This window comes from Miniopterus natalensis, chromosome 5, assembly GCF_054644295.1.
Source record: "Miniopterus natalensis isolate mMinNat1 chromosome 5, mMinNat1.hap1, whole genome shotgun sequence".
Lineage (NCBI taxonomy): Eukaryota > Metazoa > Chordata > Mammalia > Chiroptera > Miniopteridae > Miniopterus > Miniopterus natalensis.
Window position 1 is genome coordinate 87,590,453 of NC_142085.1, and position 23,172 is coordinate 87,613,624.

Consider the following 23,172-nt stretch of genomic DNA (forward strand, 5'->3'; position numbering starts at 1 on the left):
CCCTCCCTGACAGCACCCCTTTCTGCATTCAGTCTGCTCTCAAGAAAGGGTAAACTGTAGGGTACACTGAATGTTCTGTCCACCTCAGGAGTCTTTTTACTTTTGGCCCTATTTTGTAATTACAAATGTACCCATTATCAGAGGTTTTTAATAGAGAAAGAGAAAGCAAGGAAGGACACCTGAGAGGAATAGGGAACTCGCGGTAACGCCTCAAAACTTACAAACCTGTGGCTCACCCAAGTCACCTGCCAGCCACAAACACCCCATCCCCATGAGACACGAGTAGAGACCTTATACCAGGTGTCTGTGAATTTCTTGCCTAAACTGTCAACGGCTGTAACACATTTGTAACGTGCTGAATATTAGTTTAAGAAAATCCTACGTCAGATTTTGCTTTTGCAAAATCAATGGGTTCCTTCAAAGTACTCATTTGAGGATTCCTTCAAACAATACGCGGCGACGTAGCCTAACTCGATTTGTAGAAACCCAGCTCACACACGTTTTCTAGAACTGTGTGGATGAGGCAAAGCAAGAGGGGACCCCAGGAGGCGGCCCATCGACAGGTGTCCTGCCTGAGGATGAGCAGCTGTCAGCTGTCGGCCCGTCCGAGACCCCTCCGCTGCCTCTCAATCTCCCTTTGTGCTGCCCAGCTTTTGAATTTCTTCTCTGACGGCAGACTCTTTCCAACCTGTCCCAGCCAGGACCAGCGAGCCTGATGCCCGGCAGAAGGCAGACGCCGAGGACGCCTGGAAAGCCGCGCCCTCTCGCCAGGCCGCCGCCCCGCGCGCCCGCGCGCCCGCCTCTCCCCACGGCGGGCACGGCGAGGACCCGCTTCTCCACCTGAACCGAATACCGGCCGAGGGCGCGGCGCCCAGAACGCCCCAGTCGACGGCGCTCTCGGACTCGGAGGAGCTGCAGTCCCGGGGGGACCCCCCGACGGCGCCCTCGGGGACCCCGGGCCAGAAGCCGCAGCAGAGGCCGCCCAGCCGGCCTGCCCACCCCGCCCTCGCTCCCGGAAGGGCTCCGGTGAGAGCCCGCGCGCCGGCGCTGCCCCGGAAGGACGGCGTGGACGAGCCCGGCTCCTCGCTGCCCGCCCCGCCCCGCCCGAGGGCATCCCCGTGGGCCACGGCCGCCTCCGGCCCCCACTCGCCCGCGGACGGCAGCCCCCGCCGCCCGGCCCGCCGGCCCCCCAGCCCCGCCGACAACGACTCGCTGGACCACGAGGCCGCGGTGCGGGCCGCAGGCTCCCCGCACCTCAAAGACGCCTCCGCCGAGCCTCCGCGGTCCAAGGGCGCGGGCCCCGCCCGGCCGGCCCCGGGGCGCAGCGCCCCGCGCAGCAGGAGCCCCGTGCGCCCCGGCGCAAAGCCAGCCCTGCCGGCTCGGAGGGCCCCCCACTCCGAGGCTGGGGGGGACAGCTCAAGCGCTTCGGCCCCGCCCTCGAGACCTTCTCCACCCCACGGGGGAGCATCGGGGCTGCTGCCCGCCGAACCCCACGCCGGGCCTCCGCCCTCCGGCGGCTGGGCGGGCGGTCACGAGGCCCCAGCCCCCAAGCCCAGCGAGCCCTCGCGCCCCACCAAGCCTTCCCCGGCCTCTGCGCGGCTCACCTCGAGGACACAGGCCCCCCGGAGGGCGGACGCCTCTGCGGGCGGTGGCGACGGGGCGGCGGGGCGGCAGGCCGAGGTCACCGCCCAGACGCTCCGGGCGCGGCTGCCCGCGGGCCCTGGACACTTCGGCCTGCACAGAAGCAGGCCCTTCGCAGCCCACGGCAGGTACCCGAGCAGGTTCGGCCACGGCCGAGGACCCCGGCTGCAGCCCTCCAGCTCCCCGTCGGCCGCGGCCCCCCGCGCGCACGCGGCGGGCAGTTCCCACCCCGCGTCCGACCCGAGGCTGCGCGCGGGCGCCCGGGGGCAGGGCGAAGCGGAAGACGAAGAGCCACTTCCGGCCACGGAGGTGCGCGACCACGCGCCTTCCTCCTCCAGGCAGCCCGCCTCCGGGGCCGCGGACCCCCTGAGGGGCCCCCAGAGAGGGACGAGCCCTCCGCAGAGGGCGCCCCCCGCGGAGAAGCGCGGGCACGCGGGGACGTGGGCAGCTGGGCACCTTCGGGACAAATCTCTGACCTCGAAGGCGCAGGATGCGCAGCAGAGCACGGATTCGGGCGAGGAGGGCGACTCCCCCAAAACGCAGCTGTCCCCCGCTCGGCCGCACCACCCCGGGTCTAGCGCGCCCAAAAGGAAGCACGCGTCCGCCCCGGCTGGGCCTCCCCACCCGGCGAGCTCCCGAGGGGTGCCTCCCACGTCTCCCCAGAATCCGAACGAGGACTCCGAGGGCAGATACGGTGGAGGCCACGGCGACAGCACAGCCGCGGAGACCCAGGGTGCCCGGGCGCAGGGCAAGGACGCCACCCCGGCCCTGCCCAAGCACCGCCAGGTGGAGGCTGCGGGGGGCCACCTCCGCCGGCCCCCCAGCTCCGCCGCGAGGCCCGGCAGGCCCCACGCCCACGCCCGCAGCAGGGTCCCCGGCCGCGCAGCGCCCCCGGCGGCGGGGAGGGACGGGGGCTCCCAGGCCGCGCCCTTGAAGGAGCCCCTGACCGCGAAGTCGCCCCAGTCCGTCTCGGCCGAGGACGACCCCGAGGACCCCTGGATTTTTCATAAAGGAGGGAAGGGCGAGACCCCGCCGGCCTCCTCCATCCCCAGGGGCGGCAAATACGCGGATGCGAACAGCGCCGAGACCGACTCTGCCATCGCGCCTGCGCCCCGCAAAGGGAGCTCGCCCCAGGATGAGAACCCCACTCCGATGCAGCGTCCCCCTGCTCCAGGCGGCGCCCCGAGAGCCTCGCACCTCCCGCCCAGGCCGCCGCCTCGCAGCCCCGGCACCCCCAGCGCGCCCGCGGGCACCCCGGCCCGGCCGCGGTTCACAACCCGCGCCCCTGCCGTCCACGCCGCCACCACCCCGATGCTGTCCCTCCGGCAGCGCATGATGAACTCGAGGTTCCGGAACCCTTTCTCGCGCCAGCCCGCCAGGCCCTCGTTCAGACAAGGTACCTAGTTTTTAACTCACATTTTCTCTGCAGGCTTCAGTCGTGTTCACAGCCGGCCCCCAGAAGCTTCTGTTTTATCAGCATCTGCTGTGCCCAGACTCTGCGTTAGCGGCCTTGCAGATGTGACCCGATGGCATCCTGTTGACCGCCTCGTGGGGTCTGAGCGTGTGCCTCCCGGTTTTTAGATGAGGAGCTGGAGCCGAGGGGTCTGAGCAGCTTGGCCCAGGTCGGACAGCTGGGACGTGGCCGAGCTGCGGTCCTACTCCCAGGGCCGAGTCCCACAGCCCTCCATCCTGAGCACTCCTGAGCACATGCTCTTCGCCCCCAAGTGTGTCACAGCCAGGATGCCAAACCCAGGTTCCTGCACTGGGGTGGTTTTTAGCTGTTCCCCAGCCAGGGTACATTTAAGGAATCAGTAAGAAATTAGACACTTTGGGATACTGTGTTCTTGTTGATTCTGCACACAAAACTCGCAACTGAACAAACCAGGGGGCCAAGCTCAGATGTCTTGGCTGTGAACTGCTCAGACACTGCACTCAATGAATGCTGTTTAAAACCAGTGAAAAACATGTGTTCGAGATGATTGTCACACAGAGTTGTAACAGGCAGATGTGTGAGTTACTCTGAGGATGGAAGGTAGACAGCTATGAACAGTGAACTGGAGTCTACGTAGACCTCAGGGCAGGGCCCAAGGTATTTCCCCTACATCTGCATTTGGTTAAGTGGTACCTTGCACTCTCCTTGTGTGTAATCAGGGCTTAATAGAACATTTCCAAATGAATATATTAGTATTTGTTCACCTGTACAACGTATTGTTAGTTTTTATAATGTCTTTACATTGGGCTAAACTAACAAAATCAAACTAACACATAGAACACATGCCTCACATCAAGATCAGTTTCCATTAAAATGGACTATTTTAAGCAAGCTTAAGACCCTGATAATAAACTTGAAACTCACATGCCCTTGTACACAGTACTCAGTAAATATTTAATTTTCATTGACTATTTGAGCAAGAGAAGTCTCTGACGGGCAAATCATCGTCAGAAATCCCAAGCACTTTATCCCACGGAGGGGCTGGACCACATAATGCTCCCAGCAGAGCCTCACATGAACTGTAGCTGAGAAATGGCATGAGATGGAGAGGAAGGCAGCAGAGAGGAACAGACGGAAACAACAGCCAGAAGGGCCGCTAACTGGGCCTTGCTCTTCCTCTCTGAGCAGGTACTGCCCACGCGGCCCACGGAGCTCAGCAAGCTCAGCAAGCTCAGCACTGTGCTTTCGTACTTGGGGGCTGATGACGGGGACCGGAGTCTGCTAGGAATGGTTGTCGTGCTTAGTCAATCTGCTGAGAGCAGGACAGCAGCTGGAACGTTTTAGAGACAGTTCTCATCCTTCCTACCCTCCCTCCCTCCAACTTCCAACTGGTTAAAATAAAGCTACAGCTACTAAGGCCTTTAATCTTCATCTGGATAATTACGCTGAACACTCCCATTCCCCCAATACTGTCAGAAAACTGTGACTTCAGTGTACTCTTGATGGACATTCACATTTGTCACATAGAAGTCACAGTTTAGACTGTCATCTCATAGATATGAGCTGTTGGTTTAAAATTCTGTTCAGTGTTTCTGTTTGAAATGATGTGTTACTGCTTATAGATTGGCATGAAGCCCACTTCGCGGGGGTGTGGAATTGACCAGGCTCTCTTATTTTTTTTGTACTGTGTAGGTTATAATGGCAGGCCAAGTGTAGAAGGGAGAGTACTGCCTGGTAGTAATGGAAACCCGAGCGGACAAAGAATTATCAATGGCCCTCAAGGAACAAAGTGGGTAGGGTAAACTTCTTTACACATCTCAGTTCTCATGCTGTTGGGAAGAGAGAAATGGTGGACACTGTGTGACAATAATGAAGTGGTCTTTTTTCTCTTTTTCTCTAGTTTTAACCACTCGTCTGTCAATATGCTGTACTATATACATTTCTTCCAGCGATCAGAAAGATCATTGATTCTCCTGAGTAACTAGTGTTCTTCTCATAGCTGATACGATGAGGCCTGGGCCTTTGTTTCTCGTTTGGGAGCTCAAAGGTGTGGCCTGACCACAGCGGTGACATAGAACTTGAGGCATGGCCTCTCGAATAAGCTTCTATTTCCCCAGTTTATTTTTATGGTGTAGTTAACTAGTACAGGTATTTTCTGTAAGTTGCCTTAAATCCTTTGTAAAAGGTAGCAGGGTAAAAATAAATGAATAAGAAAACCCTGAATAAATAGGCAATTTTTTATCATATTACATTTTGAATCTTTCAATAATTAAAAAATAAAAAATAAGTACATATTTTATGTACCCTTAAGCTAAATGACTAACTTCCTCAATTTAAGATAAATGTTTAGGGGTTTTGGGTGGGTCTAGGGTAATGGGCAGAACACTTTACAATGTCTGGAGATTTAAAATATATTTTTATAAGAATCAAAAAATCATTCATGGTGAAATTCCCCGTCAACACTTCCTGTCTATAACAATAAGTTTTAGGAAAACATATTGAAGGACTTTGTGCAATGTTCAGTCACAGGTTATCTAAAGACACATCTTCTCATTTTTTCAAAGGAACAGAAATTTATTCTAGGAAGAACGCATAGTAAAGCAAATGTCATGTAAACAATTTTGAACTGAAGTGTATGGGTAGATTTCAGAAGTAGGGCTTATATTAATGAGCCTTATTTTAATTACTGAGACAGGACCCAACAAAGTGGGGTTCCTTCACTGGCCTGATTGTGCAGAGTCATGGTTCTGGGACATTAGTGAGCATCAGAGTCCCTGGGGGTTTGTCAAGCACGGTCTGGGGTAGGGCCGGGTAATTTGCATATCTCACAAGTTCCCAGGTGGCTCTGAGTCTGCTGGGCTGGGACCGTATTTTGAGAACCACCACTGTGGAGCGTGAGCTTAGTTTGTTCCTTAATAGAGATGACAATACCTTTTTTTTTCAAGTTTTATAATTCTTTAGAATATAAAGTTTTTGCATATATACTATATTGGGCAATTTAATTACAAAATAAGTTGTCTTTGTAATAGCAACCTTGACTTTTGACATTGACAGTAAAATGGAAGCATTTCATGTTGTTAATACTTTAGGAATACATGTTCATTGCAAGAGGTTAAAACAATTCAGAAATATATGAAAAAGATGACAAGCATTCCAAACTGCTTTTCAAAGATAATCCTGTTAACGGTTTGGGATACAGCCGTCTAGATTTTTCTCTCTGCAGTTTTAAGCTTATAGACACAGGTGAATGTATTTTTATTTTTGAAAAATAATCAGCTCTGTAACCTGAGTTCATATCAGTATGTGCCAATATATGTAGAATTTCTCAAACTTTTTCACTGGCTGCATAATATTCCACTGTATGGATATGCCATAATGTATTTAATCTCTGCCCCCCATACATGGACACTTAGGTTATTTCCTACTTTTCAGCATTACACACAACATACTAAATGGTAAAAGTATTTTGATCACCTTTTGCATATTTTAGAAACTTAAAACAATTTACATACTGTATGGGTAAGCAGTTATAATAAGAAATACTGTTTTACACTTGATTCTTATTAAACCTTATGAAGGATGCTGACAAAAATGTTTCCTACTCACTTCAGGGTTTCCTTCTGTGGAAGCGTCATACATGTATTCATGTAGTTGGATGAATGTGAACATTGTGAAATGTCCAATATAGTCTTTAATCTGTGTCATGAATTTAGGTCGTGGATCTTGATCGTGGGCTGGTGTTGAATGCAGAAGGAAGGTACCTCCAGGATTCCCATGGCAACCCTCTTCGAGTTAAACTAGGAGGAGATGGTCGAACCATTGTGGGTGAGTCGCTTTTAAGGAACAGAGGTGTCCAGACTTAGCTGTCGAATAGCTTCTTTTCTTCCTCTCCCCAATTTTTAATGGGTGCCTTGGTCTGGTTACTTTCGGTCATGTGCTTTTTCCCTGATACGACTGTCAGTAATTCTTCTACCAGAACCCTCCCTCTTAGAAAAGGTGGCGCTCAGTTTTGTTCTGGAAATTGGCAGCCTTGAGCAAGAGTCAGCAAACTGCAGCCTGCTGGCCAAACCCTGCCTGGGCCGTGGTTGGTTGTTTTTTTCTGCTGCCTGTTTTTGTGTGGCCTGTGAGCTCAAAGAGTTTTTACATTATTAAATGATTGCCAAAAAAAAATCAAAGACTAAAAATATTTGTGATATGTGAAATTACATGAAATTCACATTTCAGTGTTCACACGCAGAGGCTTGTTGAGACACAGAAACACTCATTTGTGTGCTGTCTGTGGCTTTTGTGCCCTACAGTGGCAGAGTTGAATGGCTGCATCGGGCACTCTCTGGCCCATAAAACTTAAAGCGTTTACTCTGTTTTTTTACAGAAAACATTTGCCACCCCTCGTCCAAAGTAACCTTTTTCTTCCTGGGTGTAGGAATGAGAAAGAGGAAAGAATTACTTTCCTTACTAAAGACTGAGAGTTATTTCAGGGTGATGGGGCATCCTGATGAAATACTTATTAATTTAGATAAGGCAGTACAGAGTAATGGACAATATAGTAAGTCCAGAAGTTTCTGGGTAGCAGCAGATGTTTCTACCTCAGCTGATATCCTTTCAATTATTTCTTTGCCTTTTTACAATTAAAATATAAGAATAATAAGCTCTGAGACAACACTATCCACTCGCTTTTTATTTCCTCTGATTGTGCCCCTCACTGTACAGATTGTATTTGATTTTGTTTCAGATCTGAGAGGGACCCCTGTGGTGAGTCCCGACGGGCTCCCCCTCTTCGGGCAGGGGCGACATGGCAAACCTCTGGCCAGTGCCCAGGATAAGCCCATTTTGAGTCTTGGAGGGAAGCCCTTAGTGGGCCTAGAGGTCATCAAAACAACTACCCGTGCCCCCACCACCACTGCGAGACCCACCACCACCCCTCGGCCCACCACCACCCCTCGGCCCACCACGACGACCCTGAGACCCAGGACTACCACCCGCCGAACCACCACCACCAGGCGCCCAATGACCACCATCCGAACCACTACACAGACCACCACCACCACCACCCCCGAGCCCACCACCCCCATCCCCACCTGTCCCCCTGGGACCCTGGAGCGGCATGACGAAGATGGCAACCTGATAATGGGCTCAAGTGGGGCCCCAGAGTGCTACCCTGAAGAAGGTAACTGGCTTCACCTAACGGCAGCCCACTCGCCTGGCGCGCTGCGTTTCAGGGGAGGGTCCCAAAGGCCGCAGAGCGGGGAAGTAGGGTGTGCGGTGGGAATGAAACTACGGGCGTTTCTAATCCTACAAGGTTTGTTCAACAGTGCTAGGACTATCAGATTTAGCAAACAAAAATATTGCATGGGACATGCTTACATGATAAATGATTTGCTATTTACCTAAAATTCAAGTGTAACTGGACATCCTGAGTTTTATCTGGCAACCGTTCCCACAACCCAAGTAGCTAAAACATGGGACATTATTAGTTTGGACTAGCGTTTCCAAAGGGTTCCCCCTGGATATTAGTACTTGTCTGATTGATTAATTGATGATGATAGATAGATAGATAGATAGATAGATAGATAGATAGATAGATAGAGATAGAGATAGAATCTATGTATATATATGTATATGGTTCTTTGGTTAGCTATGTGATTTAAACAGGTTAAATGGATTTCTTACTGTTGGATCATTGTATAAGTCTTATTGTGAATTTCCAGGAAAAGTGCTTCCCTAGCAGAACACTTTTTTGATCTGCAGGAGGGGCTCTCCACTGGGGGAGGGAGCCTGCACCATCTCCCTGCTTTGGGACACCCATCAGGGCTGTCCTCTGCCCCTGCATGTCTTCCTCCTGAGATCAGCCTGCTCCCCCTAGAGAACGGAGCCGGGATGCTCTGTTAGGTTGTGGTGGAGCTGAGATGCTGTCACCTTTGCTGCTGAGTCTGTCTCCCTCTTCCTTGGAAGAGGCCACCCAGCATTTGCATCAGGCTTGTTCTCGGGCCCGGGCTTGGAGGAGGCAAATTGGCCTTCTTTCCCTCAGGGTGAAGCAAGTTGCAGTGTCGCTGTAAAGCTTGTCTTTTTAAGCTACTGTAGAGTGAAGGCCCTTCGTTCCAGCCATCATTTGCACGCCCAGAATTCTCACACAGAACCATTGACTGTGATCAGCCCCGATCAGCGTGAACCTGAATGCCGTACCCGAGATGGGAATTCTGTTTGAAGTCAGTCTTTGCACAAAAAAGTTCCAAATGAACAGGAATATTTCACACATCTTAAAATCCACACCAAAGACCAAGGAAACATGCTGAGGAGGAGCGCTGGGAAGACCATTCTCAGTTTACCCAGGGAATGCAAAGTAGATTTCACCTTTGGATTTCTGGTATGAACATACGAAGACTTTCCTTGATCTCTTCTACACACATTAACGTGTTTCTTTTTAAAAATTGAACTGTAATTAGAATAGATCCTTCATCTTCGAGTATCTAAATAATACCTTAAGCGATAGGCATTCTCTGTTTCTACCTGAGAAGAGTGAGCCAGGCCGTCTTTCAGGTTCCGTTTCTACAGCAGATCTGATGAGGTTATGTTTTTGGAAATGTGAGGCACCCACGGAGCATCTTCAGCCCTTTGTGACATGACCATGGGGCCTGTCTCAGAAAAACATCAGTCATTATGGAAGGTTCCACCTTGCCACTGCTCACTCTCAAGACAGAGAAGACAAAGAAAATAATTAAAAGTTTACTGGAACTGGACCAACCCTGCACTTTGCAAATATCCTTGTGTTTCAGGTGGCTGTCACTCACCTCCTTGAACTACTACTGAGAATATTTTTTATAGTTTTCATAAATATCTCTGGAGCTAAGGCCCTAATTGTTTGGTGATATTTTGCACTCATTTTGTTTATGGCCATTTGAATAAACCACTCGAGAGAAACCATTCCACATGGTTGGTGGCTGGCAGTCACTTTTTATGAAGTGGAAGCTTTTGACATTGATGCGGGTTGACTCATAAAACATCCAGTTTTACATAGTTCCAAGTGGTTGAAGAGACATTCAGGTGGGGCAAATTCTGATGGTCAGCTTTTTTTTTTTTTTTTAAAAGTAAATACACTTCATTACATCTCGGAAGTAACTCATTTGGAACCAAGATGGTGCTATTTTAGACAAATAGGCCTGACTGTTTTTTTAAAAAAGGAGCACTATAATCATTCAGTACAATGTTTACTTTTGCCAGATGGTGTAACTGTCACCTCAAGAAGTCATACCAGTTTGCAGGTACAGGCACCTTTTCTGTGACCTGCTGCCGCCCTGGAGCATGTCAGCACCTCCAGGAATTGCACTTAACCCCGGGAACCCACGAAGGAAACCCTGTGCTTTCCCCTTTCTTTGTTCACTCTGAGATGCAAAAATTGTACAACCTATTCATTTCTGACCTGGCCAAAAATAACGGAAAAGAAATGGATCTGAACCGATAATGAGGAAAAACAAGACTATGCTCTTCACAGTCGACAAGGGAGAGAAAGCAGGGTTCCAGGAAACAACGGCAGGATGACCTCCAACGCTAGGCGCTGTGAACTTGAAACTGCCTGATTTAAACCAGCCCAGAAGTAGTTCCTCTTGGCCCCAGGCATATTGACATTGGAATGAGCAGAGGAAAACCTGTCTATAATGGTTTCTGGTGACATGACCGTGGTGAGCCCTGAGGATGGGTGATGCACCACTTCTCTCTTGTGGCCATTCATGGGCCCCAGCAGAACGTGCCGTGTTTGCGCCGCGATGAAGTGGGTGCTGGGCACTGTATTCCCTGGCAGCGCTGTCGCCAGTGTCCTTTGCTGGCGGGGTTGGTTTTGGCTCCACCACATGCGTGATGTTATCCAAACTAGGCTCAGAGTGGGCCAGTAGAATGGTTCTATTGCAATATTTCTGGGGAATGATCAGTGGCCTTTAATGATGAAAATTTCAAACTGGTGCCTGTGATTTTTTAGGGAAGGGGGTTCATACACTTCCTACCTCAGTCTCCCCTTCATTCTGCTGAGGAGTGATGGTTCTCACAGAGCAGCTTAGGGTTTACAGGCAATTTCATTGGCCAGTGTAACGTTTAAAAAGTGGAGGCCGTTTTATGAGGGTAAAGTACACGGTTTGGAGCCAGAGGGTTTGAAGTGCAGTCAGTTCTCGCTCTGCCCCCCACCTGCTGCGTGACTCCCGGCGCAGTGTGAATCCTTGGCATCCGTGGCCACGACGCGAGCACGAGCCCTCGCGTGTACCTACTAGTCGGATGGGACAGTTAACAAACGCGGCGGTGGGCGAGTTGTGGCTCTTTCTCCCTGCCTGCCCTCCCCCTCCCCCAGGCCTCTAGAGTTCTGTGTAACTGCTGTAGACTTCATCGGAGGGAGGGAAGAAATGCCTCTGAATTTTTTCCAGTTAGCAAACTTTTTGCCTCGAGATTTTGTCGACTGCAGAGAGATGTTCTCCTTTTACAGCTGCTTCTACGTTCCGCCAAGTAGAGAAATAATACGTTGATTTCCTTGCATTTTCTCAAAAAGACTTCTGCTCAAAATACCCAGATAATGGTTGCAAAAATGTGGGTTTTATGCTTAAATCACTCAGCTTCTTAACCATGTTGTTATCCATGCTCAAAATATCAGCTCCACCATTAATACATTTTAGTAAAGGTTCTTATAGTTAGGGCTTCCTGGAAGACAGAAGTCACATGAAATTCTATCAAGTGCACTTAAAGGGTAATTCTGCAGTAATAATAGATCTGGTGGTCTTGTAAGTAAAGCCCAACCTGCTTGTAAAGAGAAATTTGTGATCATCGGAATATTATTTGCAAACTTCATAAGCAAGTTAAGAAGTCTGATTAGTACAAATTTATCTCCTGAGCTGGGGAGAGAGGGTGAGAGGTTAGTGGGACTCTCAAAGCAGAGGGAACTCACGTCGGTGTGGTTTGCAAAGTTAGAATGTCGGGGAGGCGGGAAATCATTCTGCTTCTAGAACATGCAGGAGACGGGGGGGGGGGGGTGTGTGGAGAGAGTGAAGCAGGTGGAGGATTTCCCTCCCCATCCCGAGCACCGGCCGCCCCCTCCTTCCTAGTCTCCTTGCTGATCCCTGAGAAGGCCTGTTCTCAGGCCTGTGGCAGGATGAGCCCGGGGATCTCCCCCCCATGTGCTGAGAGCCACCTGAGCAGGGGGTGAGGGGCCCTGAGGTGGTGAGAGGCAGGGCAGAAAGAGCTGTGCTGGGGGCCGGATGCTGGGTGGGCAGGGTCTTGCCTTTGGCGGGAGGGCATCTGAGTGCCCTGCACTGAGCTCGAAGGAGAGGAGCCGGGTTGTGCCTCAGGGGGTGCAGGCGGCCCTGGCTCTGAGGACTTGTTCCCATGAACCGGCCGCGGGGGATGAGCCGCTGTGCCCTGGACGACCCATGGGAAGGAAGCCTGGCACCGATGACACTTTCTCCCTCCACTAGATGATCTCTCAGGACTGGAGCCCGGCACGGCCGCACCCACGCCCACGGAGGAGGCCTACGTTGTCTATGATGAAGGTATTGACTGGTTGTAAGCACATTATTTGGATAAGTTCTTTCCCAGTGGGAGGATCTTGTTTTCATCGCTCAGTGGGTGCTCTGAATTGCGGTTTCCTTCAGAACCCTGGGCTGGGTGGCCCAAGGTTGGTTAGGGAAGGCTGGTTGTATCCCATGCTTCTGAGTTACCTCCGATACATATTTGATCCAAAGAAAAAGTGTGTTTGATAGGAAACGCAGCTTCCAATCCAGTGCCCTGTGCTCCCCGCCTCTCCCTTCCAGCCCCTCCTTCCGCCAGAAACTCTGGAGCTGCCAGGGCTGAGCCTCCCGTCCTCCGCTCTTTGTAAAACTGACCATCGTCTCGGCTTCCTCTCGGCTCTTCTCAGTCTTCCCTTTTCTCTCTTTTTCTAACTCCATTAAAAAATACAATGCTATGGATGGGTTGATTTTTAAAAAATCATAGAATCTTTTCAAGTAAGGGTAAGTTTACAAGAGAAGACTACAAAACGCCTTGGGTAGCAGCTGGGCGGTCACTGGTGGAGTTGTTATACTTGCGGCCCTGCATCTCTTCTGTGTGTTCTATGAGTTGCCTGTGCAGTGGGAGAAATTCATGTAGGCATCCTGTCCCCACCCCGGTGCCAGCCTGACATCAGAGGGTCCTCACTTTTGCACTCCACCTCTCCGGCTGTCATCCACAGCTCCAGTGGTCTTGAATCGCAAATGTGGGAGCAGGTCTCCTTCGATGCAGTCATAATAAAGTTCGATGTAGTGGTGTAATCCTGCAAACAAAAACCAACTTACAAGAAAAGCACCAGATGTCAGCTAGCAAGGGAGGGTTTCTTAGCACCGTTGAAAACAGTGTGCACTGTTCTTATGACCTCTGAGCAGGTGAAAGAGAGCAGTTTTATTTTAAATGTGAAAGGATTGTTTCTCTTAGTAGAACTAATCCCATCTCCTTCCCAGAAAGCAAGCCTGAAGATGATAAATGAAAAGAAATCAAGCTTATTTTCTGATGTGAACCTTTTGTGCTCTAAGAGGGAAAGTTACTTAGGTGGAGGATGGCCTTGGCCCGGGAACAGGGACATGCTAAACTGTACGCACCCCGAGGCACTCTCCAGCTCCGATTCGGAGCCTCCCTTTTCTGGACGTGTCTGCTGCTTTATCCCCCCCCCCCTTCCCCGCAGCTGCTGCCCGGAGGGGATGTTTCAGCAGGGGTTTTTCTTGGGTTGGGTCTCAGGACGGCACCTTCTGGCTGCACACAGTCCTCCTCCGGAAGTGCCCCGTTACAAAGCCTCCGTGTCCTTTCAGATTACGACCCCGAGACCTCGAGGCCACCGGCCACCACCGCGCCCTCCACCACGGCCACCACGCCCGCCATCATCTCACCAGAAGGCACCATTAGCTCCTTTCCCGAAGAAGAATTCGACCTGGCTGGAAAGAAACGATTTGTTGGTAAACTCAACTTTCTTAGTCAGAGGAACGTGGGTTTTTAACCACGTGTGGTTTGGAGAGCGTAGCTAACCCCGGCCTGGCCGAGGAGGCCCAGTGGAGCAGTTTTCCCAGGGCGAAGCTTCCATTTGGGCGACTGGGCGAGCCACGCCCGCCTAGATGCCGTGAACGAGCCCTCTGCAGACGCCAGGGGAGGGGAGCAGGCGGGGGCACCGGGATGCGACAGAGGAGGGGTTAGAGAGGCTGCCTTGTGTGGCCTGAGAGAGGGACACATAGAAGTCGTAGGTCCAGGGAACTCCAGCACGTCTGCCGGAGCCAACTTCCCGAGACGAGACGTCCTCGGGGCTTGGCCGGCACATCAGGGCCCTTCCTCCGAGATGGGCAGTGGCCTGAACTGAGCCTCGCGCTTCCGAAGGTATCACAGAGCTGAGGCTGTTCTCACTTATTTCCTGTCTTTTTCATTCACCTCAAGGACTTGGGGCCTCCACGTTTATTTTACTCCTTTTTGGCAGTCATGAAAATGGTTTTGAGAGGAAATTCTGTTTTGCTAAACCATGTTTCATTCCCTTTGGGAGTCTTCTTTTCCCACGTCCTCAATGAACTCCACTAACGAGGCACTTAGATTAATGTAATACTAAGTGGAAAAAGGTAATATGTGACTAAGTAGAGACTGACAACAGCTTAAACTAATATCGCACTTTTTCGTATCCAAAACAAATGTTCTGCCGTAAGCAGAGAACAGCTCTTGCCAGCCAAGATTAGCATTGAGTGTCTCGGCTACACGTAGCACTTGAAGAACCAGAGTAATTAACGTGAGGTCGCATTCCTGCGGCACATGCCAGTGCTGGCTGCGGCGTTCAACGGCCGGGCCGAGCCCACCAAACCTGCTCCTCTCCCTGGCTCCACGGCAGACTCTGAGAGCCCCTCAGTGCTGTTACCTGCTGCGCCAGAGCACTCTGCTGAAGACTGAGAGGCTTGCCACCCTTGTCTGGCTACTTTTATGTGTCTGTAACTCTATAAAGCATAGGTTACTCCCCCAAACTTCCCAATAAGACCCACGGACAAGCCCTAAAGGCCTAATTTTATACAAATTATCAGAAAATAGAGGAGCTAAAAACTGCTCTTAGTTGTAATGGCCACTGAGAATGAGAACCTGCACCAAAAGATGTGATGGGACATTTAAGGAAGTACTAGAAATGTGTTACATGGGAGTGCACAGGAGCCTTGCATTTAGAGCCCAACCCAGATTCCCTGGTGTTTCTAACTTCTTACAGAGTGTGTATAACAAAAAGGCCTGTGAGCCGTAGCTGGAGTCTCATGTTGGGCCCTTGCTTCATGGGCCCCCTCAGTGTCAATAGACCCAGCTGGGGCTGGGACCAGTCTAAGTCCTGCCTTAGTTCCGGTGCCCTTGTGCCCACTGAGCTGATGTGTCAGAAAAGCTCAAAGCTGTTCCTAAGTGTGGGCTGCTATTACGTACTGAGCAGAGGTGTTGTAGAAAGCTGTTCAGGCCTGGCCTTTGCAGACGTTCCAGATGGTTATGGGGGTCCCCGAAGCCCTAGGGAAGGCCTTCCAGGACTGAGGTCAGAGTTTGTGTGTCTTGATCAGTGTATATTTCTTTCTGGTCCCAAGACTGTCTAGGGAAAGAACCGTGTTGAGAGAACCCCAGCTGGGCCTGATTCACGTTTTTCCAAATGTTCGGGCATGGTAAATTACTGCAGACCTAACACGTTAAATGAATTGCAGTTTGGTGATCTTTTAGTCACTTTGAGGCCATAGTCATCAATGTTAATGGGCAATTGGATCTTTTGAAACCACTGGATTAACATGTAAATGGGGGGATCCATTAAGGAGAGCTAGGGATATGCTTCTGGGTTTGGTACCAGGCCTTAGAAATTCTGTCTAGCAGGGAGAGACTGAATGGTTGGTCTACTCCATGGAGCAGACATTGTTTCTGCCTCCAGAGAAAGCCTTCAGCAATCTGATTGGGTATCTCTTCTTTTATAGCTCCTTATGTGACGTACCTAAGTAAAGATCCATCAGCCCCTTGCTCTCTGACCGATGCTCTGGATCACTTCCAAGTGGACAGCCTGGATGAAATCATTCCAACTGACATGAGAAAGAGTGACCTGCCTCCTCAGCATGCCCCCCGCAATATCACCATTGTTGCTATGGAAGGCTGCCATTCATTTGTCATTGTGGACTGGAACAAAGCCACCCCGGGAGATGTGGTAACAGGTGTGTCCAAGGCAGGTGCTCAGAGTTACCATCAACATGTAGGTGGGAAACAGTAATAGATGGACAGATGAGGGATGAGTGGATGGGTGAATGGATTGGATGAAGGATGGATAGATGGATGGATGGATGGGTGGAGGATGGATGAATGGATGGACAGATGAATGGGTGAATTGGATGCATAGGTGGATTGGATGGATGGATGCAGGTGTCTTCCTTCAAAAGGATGACATAAGGTAAAAGGGAAGTCTTGTGGAACAGTATGAAGAGCACTGGATGGAAGTCAGAAGTCCAGAATCCAAGTCCAAGATGGGTTTGTATGACCTTGAACTACCTACTTCATCTTCCTGGGCCTTGGTTTCCTCTTATGCAAAATATTATTACATCCGTTTCATTCTGTAATCCTGCAAAATGGCCAGGGAGTCCACGTAGCCACTTATAAGATTAGATCCTGCAGCATGGATGGTGAAAGAGTTTCTACTGTGTGCTACCTCCTGACTCTGTGTCTTCCCTTCTTTCCATGCCTGCTGGGTGCTTTCAGATCAGTCTTATTGCTTCTGAATTCCTTATGTGGGAATTGGATGCGATGGAAAAATGTCTTGAGCCTCCTAAGTTCTTGGCCTGTGAGATGGTCATGAGTTCATCTGACTCTGCCAAGGATACATTTCAGAGAAATCTACTGTAATACGATTTTACAGAAGAGAATTGATATTTTCTGTGAATAGACCCTTCCTTTGTGAATGATTTCTTCTGTGCCTGCAAGTTGTATAAGAGGAAGGAATATGTATGTGTGTGTGTGTGTGTGTCTTTCGGGCTGGGTGGGCGATGGTGGTATAAGTCAGAGTTTGACGTTACCTGGCACTATTATGTCTCTAACCCGGAAATCCTTAAATACTTGTGTGGCTGTCACTGCTCTTCCCTTCTGCTTTTTCCTCTGTGCAGTCAAGATGCCGTGTGATTAGTTCTGAGGAGATGGGGGAGGCCAGGGAATGTGGACAATGAGAAGGGCAAAGTGGGGATCTAGCAAGTCTCAGGAAGTGTCTCTAATTTTGTTACCTACATCAGATCCCAACATTAGAGCCCCTCCTCTCCCACCACGCCGTTTGCTCTTTCTGGAACCTCTCCCATGGAGCCACCTGTGCCGTTGCCTCACCCCCACCATCCTCCATGGGTTACACCTCTTGCGTGACGTGGTTCCTTGATGCTCACTGGATTCTTCTTCTTTCCACATGCAGGTTACTTGGTTTACAGCGCATCCTATGAAGACTTCATCAGGAACAAGTGGTCCACACAAGCTTCAACAGTCACTCATTTGCCCATTGAGAACCTGAAGCCAAACACAAGGTATGATATGTCAGTTATTGAAAAACCACAAAACAAGGCCTGTGTATGTGGTTACAGATATCCTTGGGCTGAAATGAAAAGCTGTCAGAATGTTTTATGATTTCTTTTGCATTCTCTGTTCAGTTCGTATAGAATGTCAGTGCACACTTACCATAGGACATATAGTTCTCTTGGGAGAAATTACTATATATACTATAATTGTTAGTCTATTGTGTTGATATTTTATTCCCTAGTTTCCAGAGACTGAACACTACCTACCACTGGGGTAAGAAAAGTTCTGTGTGTTGAAAGGGAATTGATCCATTTGTAGTCACCCGTACGGAGAGCACGGACTCCACATGTGACATTAATGGAGCCACAATTGCTGAACATTTCAATTAAATGGCACTCAAACTATGATATAGAGGTTTAGATCATTCAAGGAAGATGCATTTTACACATTGGTTTAGGTTACAACCATGACTTCCTATACTGGGCAAGTGGCTGGCTGGCCAGAAGTCTATCTGGGAGCCAGAGGCACAGAGTGGGGGAGTGTGCATTTCTGCTTTCGTGCTATCCAGTTTCGATGGTAATGACCATCAGGAAAGCTTCCCTGGTGGGCACACGTGGGCGAAGCACCAAGCACAGGATGGCCGAGCAGTGGTGTGCTTGTAAACCAGCTCTCTAGGAAACAAAATTCCTTGGTTTTTAGTGATTGCCAATTTCTGTAGTGTAAATGCTCCCACCATAGCCAATTCCAAGCTACCAGAGTGCATTCAGAACTCCTAAGCCTGTGCAAATGGCTCCAGCACACAGTCATGTCAAGCCACCACTTTTACATAGTAAAGAGTGCTAAGGGATGTGACTGTGGGCCCGAGGTCTCTCATATTCTGTATAGTCAAAGGAAGACTGAAAAGGTTGAAACACAATTCTGTCCTCAAACAGAAATGTGCTAAAAGGGATAGAAACCAAACAACAGCCATGGGCACCGAGAGACTGAACCAGCTAAGAACTTTCGTCAGCGGATATTAATGTGCCCCTTGGGCTCACTTGAACTGAGCGTTTATAAACTATTGTGAATTTCAGGACTTGGCAGATAAAAAGCAAGTAGGAAAACAGCAAGTTGATAAAACACTTTATTTTTCCCCAATAGAGATGAAAAATTAATGAAAGGAAGAAAAATTAAAAGGGTCAGCACCCAGTTTGCGGTGTGCAGAGTGACAAGGCCTTTTCAGCACAGCCTGTGTGACAGGCTGAAAGGGGCCTTAGCGATGCTTTGCCCAGAGCCCTTGCAGTAGCCTCGAACCCTGTGTTCTGTGCCCCACCCCCAAGTCCAGTGTCTGTCCACAACTTTTGCTGCCAGACTGGTGTTGAGTTCTGAATGTCAGGAGATGGTAACAGGATGCAGGTTTATTCCCTTTCAACAGGTATGAAAGCCGGGATTCATTGAGTCAGTACGTACTGTTTGCCCTGCTCCAGGCACCATCATGTGCACTGAGGGTGGGGTGGGGGAAGAGGGGTAAACCACACCATGGCCTGTCCTCATGTTGCTCAGTCGGACAGAGGAAGCAGGTTGTTTTGCAACAAGAACATAAACTTTCACTGGTCAGTGTCCTGAGGGAGAAGCACGCGGTGCTGTGAGTGTAGAACGGGGACTCTTTTCTGAGCTTGGGGACTGGGGAGCAATCAGATCAGCTTCACAGGGGAGGCAGAATAAACAGCCGTTAACCTGGAGAAGGAGGGGGGCAGGGCCAGGTCGTTCCAGGCAGAAGGGATGTTCAAAAAGATGGTGTATTCTAGGTAGGAAGGGAGGCTGATACAGCAGGAGGGGGTGAGAAGGCTGGAGGCTGGACAGGCAGGTCCCCTGTCCTACCCTCCACCCACATTCAGCTCCCTGGTGGATAGACCTGGAACAGCAGCTGCAGTTGTGGCCTCCCCAGGTTCCGATGCTCCCCATCACTGCTGGCAAGGATGCAAGCACAGTGCCTCCTCCCACACAGATTTCCTCAAACCCCCTCTGAACAGCTGCGCAACGTTTCCAGCCAGGGAAGTGTCGCTGTGATGGAAGGGTGCTCATTGTCCCTGCATGACCCCAACACAGGGTCTCTGGTGGACTCCCTTTCGGAATCCACATGCTTCCTCCACAGAGTCCATTTTCCCATCTCATCACTGTCCCGGGGCTTCCCAGGCACCGACTTCAGAGCCCCGTGCATCGGAGACACAGGAAGTCCATGGACGCAAGAGCCAGAGCGTAAAAACCATCTGTGGTTCTTTGTAGCTGAATCTTGCTTTTGACTTTACATGGGCACTGTTCACCCACAGGGAGTGTGCATATTTTAATCCACACTTAAAGTGCAACGATTTGTCACTGTGGAGTCTGTTCAAAAGAAGGGCCAAAAGCTTATACAAGGAGGCAGGCATGGGTCGCTTCTGCTACTTGGATGAGGCAAACACTATTCAGAGTATGAAACATATATTTTAGTTCATAGCAAAAGCTTAATGTGGTTTTTGAAAATAGGAACTGTACTTTTTTCATAATTCCATGTTACTTTCCAGCTCAGCATATTTAAATTAACTCTGACACGTTAGGTGAAGTTCAAGTGGAAATGTGTCTTTGGAATTGGGCCACATGGGCTTTGTGGAGGGTGGAGGGTGGAGTAATTGTGCGGACAGGGAAGGTGGGTTTGGAGAACACATGGGTTTCCGTGGAGTAGCTCCTTTCAGTGGAGTAGCTCCTTTCAGTGGACTGGTCAGCCCTTCACCATCTCCTCAGTTGCGCGGTTGAGCTCGGAGCTGCGGGAAGTGGTACCCGGACGGCTCCAGCAGTGGCTTGAGCAGCATTCAGTAGAAATGTCCCCTGCAGCCTCAGAATATGTGTCATTCCTTAGGTTTTGATTTCCTTTTTAAGGGAAAAAAAAGAAAGTATCTGCAGTTTAACCAGTATCGTAACCTATGCCAAACCCACCGCTTGAACAGCCTGCAGCTTTGCTTTCAGTAATCCACAACTATCCGCAACTACTGAATAAAAGTTTGCACCACTGGGAACACAAACGGCTGAGCACATTGAGATTGGGAAACTCATGTGTTCTTAATTGTGCATACTTTTTAAATGAAATTTTAAAAAGGATTCTCTCCTTAATGAAATGTGAATGACTTTCTTGAAAGGCTTAAAAGACTAATTTTACCGAATGCTTAATTATCTCAACCATTTCAGCCCACTGTTTCATCAGACACAAAATTGCTACTGTCCCTGTGTAACTGAGGCCGCAGCTCCCTGGTGACCGCAGCAGCTCAGAGGCCTGGCACCAGGCTGGTGGTGCAGCAGACATGAGCCTTTGCTCTCTGAATGTCAGTAACTCGCCTCTGAAAAGCCCAGTGTATTTTAATGTGTGCCTGACAGAATTCTGTAACCTTGAAGTGTGACTCCTGGTGGCCAGAGTCACGGGGAAGGCTCGTCACGAACTCTCCCACGCGGCGGAGAGCCACACTCACGGGACTTTACCCCTTCACCTGTGCGTAGCTGAGGACCAGGAGAGCAGAGGGAGGGAACACAAAGCTTCAGGGACAGAGCGGGTCACAGCTGCGGGGCTGGGCCCCCGTGTTTGCGACCCCCGCTTTGTCCTGCAGCTCCCGTGCAGAGCAAGGGGTGCTGACTCCCAGCCCCGCCGACCGGCCTCCCTCGGGGTGCACGAGCTCAGCCAGCGCGCTCGCCCCTCCTGGTCCAAGGCAAAGGTGGATCCTGGAGAATTTCTCCAGGCCTGTCCCACATCCCCATGCTGGACCTGCTCTTCCCTGGAGGCTCAGAAGCTCGAAACTCCTAAAGCTTCGGAGCCAAACACAGAGCTTGGCATGCCCCCAAAATCTTGCTGTCGTGTTGGTTCCCTCGGGGACCTGGCCTCTGGCCTGGCTCGCCCGCTCCCTGCCAACAGGCATTACTGGGTCCAGCAGTCGCGATTTCACACGGAGTCCAGCGATAAGAATGAGTTCAAGTGTGAATTCTGCGGTGTGTTTTGCTGCTCCGGCTTCCCCCTCAGGCCGTGGCCCTCCAGCTGGGACAGAGCAGGACAGGGGAGCACCCCACCGAGGGCCGTGTCTCAGGCAGAACTACCTGGACGCCCTACGGACACGCTCTGAGTGGCGCCCCTTCTGTTCCCATCAGCCACGTGTCTATGCTGTTAATTGTATTATTTTGAAAAGTTATTAGAGAATGAGAAAATTCAGAAGAGATAGGAGTAGCAGGGATGTATGCATTAGTAAAATATATAAGTATATATATATAGGATTCAAACTCTGCCACAGAGCAAGTAGTTTGGGAGTCTGTCTTATTACACAGAACTTAAGCTTCTCTCTCAGGAAGTATTTCTTCCCTTTCAGGTATTATTTTAAAGTTCAAGCCAAAAACCCTCACGGCTATGGCCCCATCAGCCCCTCGGTATCGTTTGTCACAGAATCAGGTATGGCTGGACGACTTCATTTCTCAGTTTTCCCTTCTCTCAAAAACAAATAATTAGGAAAATGACTACAATAGACTCAAAACTGAAGCAGTAGAATCCTAACTTCCTTGTCTAATGGATTCATGTTGGATGTCACTTTATAAAATAAACATTCTGCTAGGTTAAAACGTGTATAATATTAAAAGTAGTCTTTTTTGGAATTGCCTGGAACATGGAAAGGTCAAATTCCAATGAAAGGGGGAAAATCTAGTTTTCAGCCATGTGGGAAAGATAAGTTTGAATCTATCTGCAAAATATTTAGTTGCAGAGATAATTATTTTATTGCAAGCAGCTGAAGAGCATAAATGTCATGAGCCTTGGGAGGCAGTTACTTCCAACAGTTAGGTCTCCAAGATGCTTTTTTTTTTTTTACTAGGCGATGAAGATGCCTTTACTTAATGTGGAGACTTTAATTAAAATTCTATTCAGACCCTGGCCAGGTAGCTCCGTTGGAGCACCATCCCAACACACCAAGGTTGTGGGTTTGATCCCCAGTGAGGTCACATACAAGAATCAACCAATGATGCATAAATAAGTGGAACAGCAAATAGATCTCTTTCTTTCCCTCCCTTCCTCTCTCAAATTGAGTAAAAATTTAAAAATAAGTAAAATACTATTCAGTCTCACAAGCATTCCCGCTCAGAGATGCCCGTATCTGGGATGCTGGTGTGTGGGCTCTGAGCCCTTCTCTGAAATGTGCCTGTGCTCAGGGTCCGCAGCAGCACAGAGCCGGCCATGGAGACAGTCCCTGGGCAGCAGCCCCTCCGCGCGGGAGGCCCGGCTGGAGACCCGGGACCGGAGGCTCTCAGCCAGGGCCCCTCAGAAGCCCGGCCGAGCCAGCTCCACACTGAAACAGGAACTTGGCTTCTGTGTGGTTATATCATTTCCCACATGTAGCTTGATCCCAGAACATTTGTCATTGGAAGATATTGTTAAATGCAATGACCTGAAATCAGCTGCATCAGAATATGTGGAAGAAAATGAAAATTTGAGAGAATATGCTCTATACTGGAAATGTAGGCAAAGGACCTCAAAAGTGTTTTTACCCTTTTCATCTAAGAAGCATATTTCTCAGTAATTAAGAAGAGAAAACCATTATCAG

At 50.0% G+C, this 23,172-nt stretch overlaps 1 protein-coding gene across 1 annotated transcript in view; it reads left to right on the forward strand.

The window, feature by feature from the left end:
• Nucleotides 1-23,172, forward strand: part of FNDC1 (fibronectin type III domain containing 1) — a 72,460-nt gene that overhangs the window by 43,927 nt on the left and 5,361 nt on the right. The window contains 9 exon segments of the mRNA XM_087817786.1: nt 698-3,037; nt 4,766-4,866; nt 6,787-6,898; nt 7,806-8,240; nt 12,520-12,594; nt 13,882-14,025; nt 16,027-16,257; nt 17,490-17,598; nt 21,952-22,031. Of these exon segments, the coding sequence (XP_087673912.1) occupies nt 698-3,037; nt 4,766-4,866; nt 6,787-6,898; nt 7,806-8,240; nt 12,520-12,594; nt 13,882-14,025; nt 16,027-16,257; nt 17,490-17,598; nt 21,952-22,031 (3,627 nt within the window).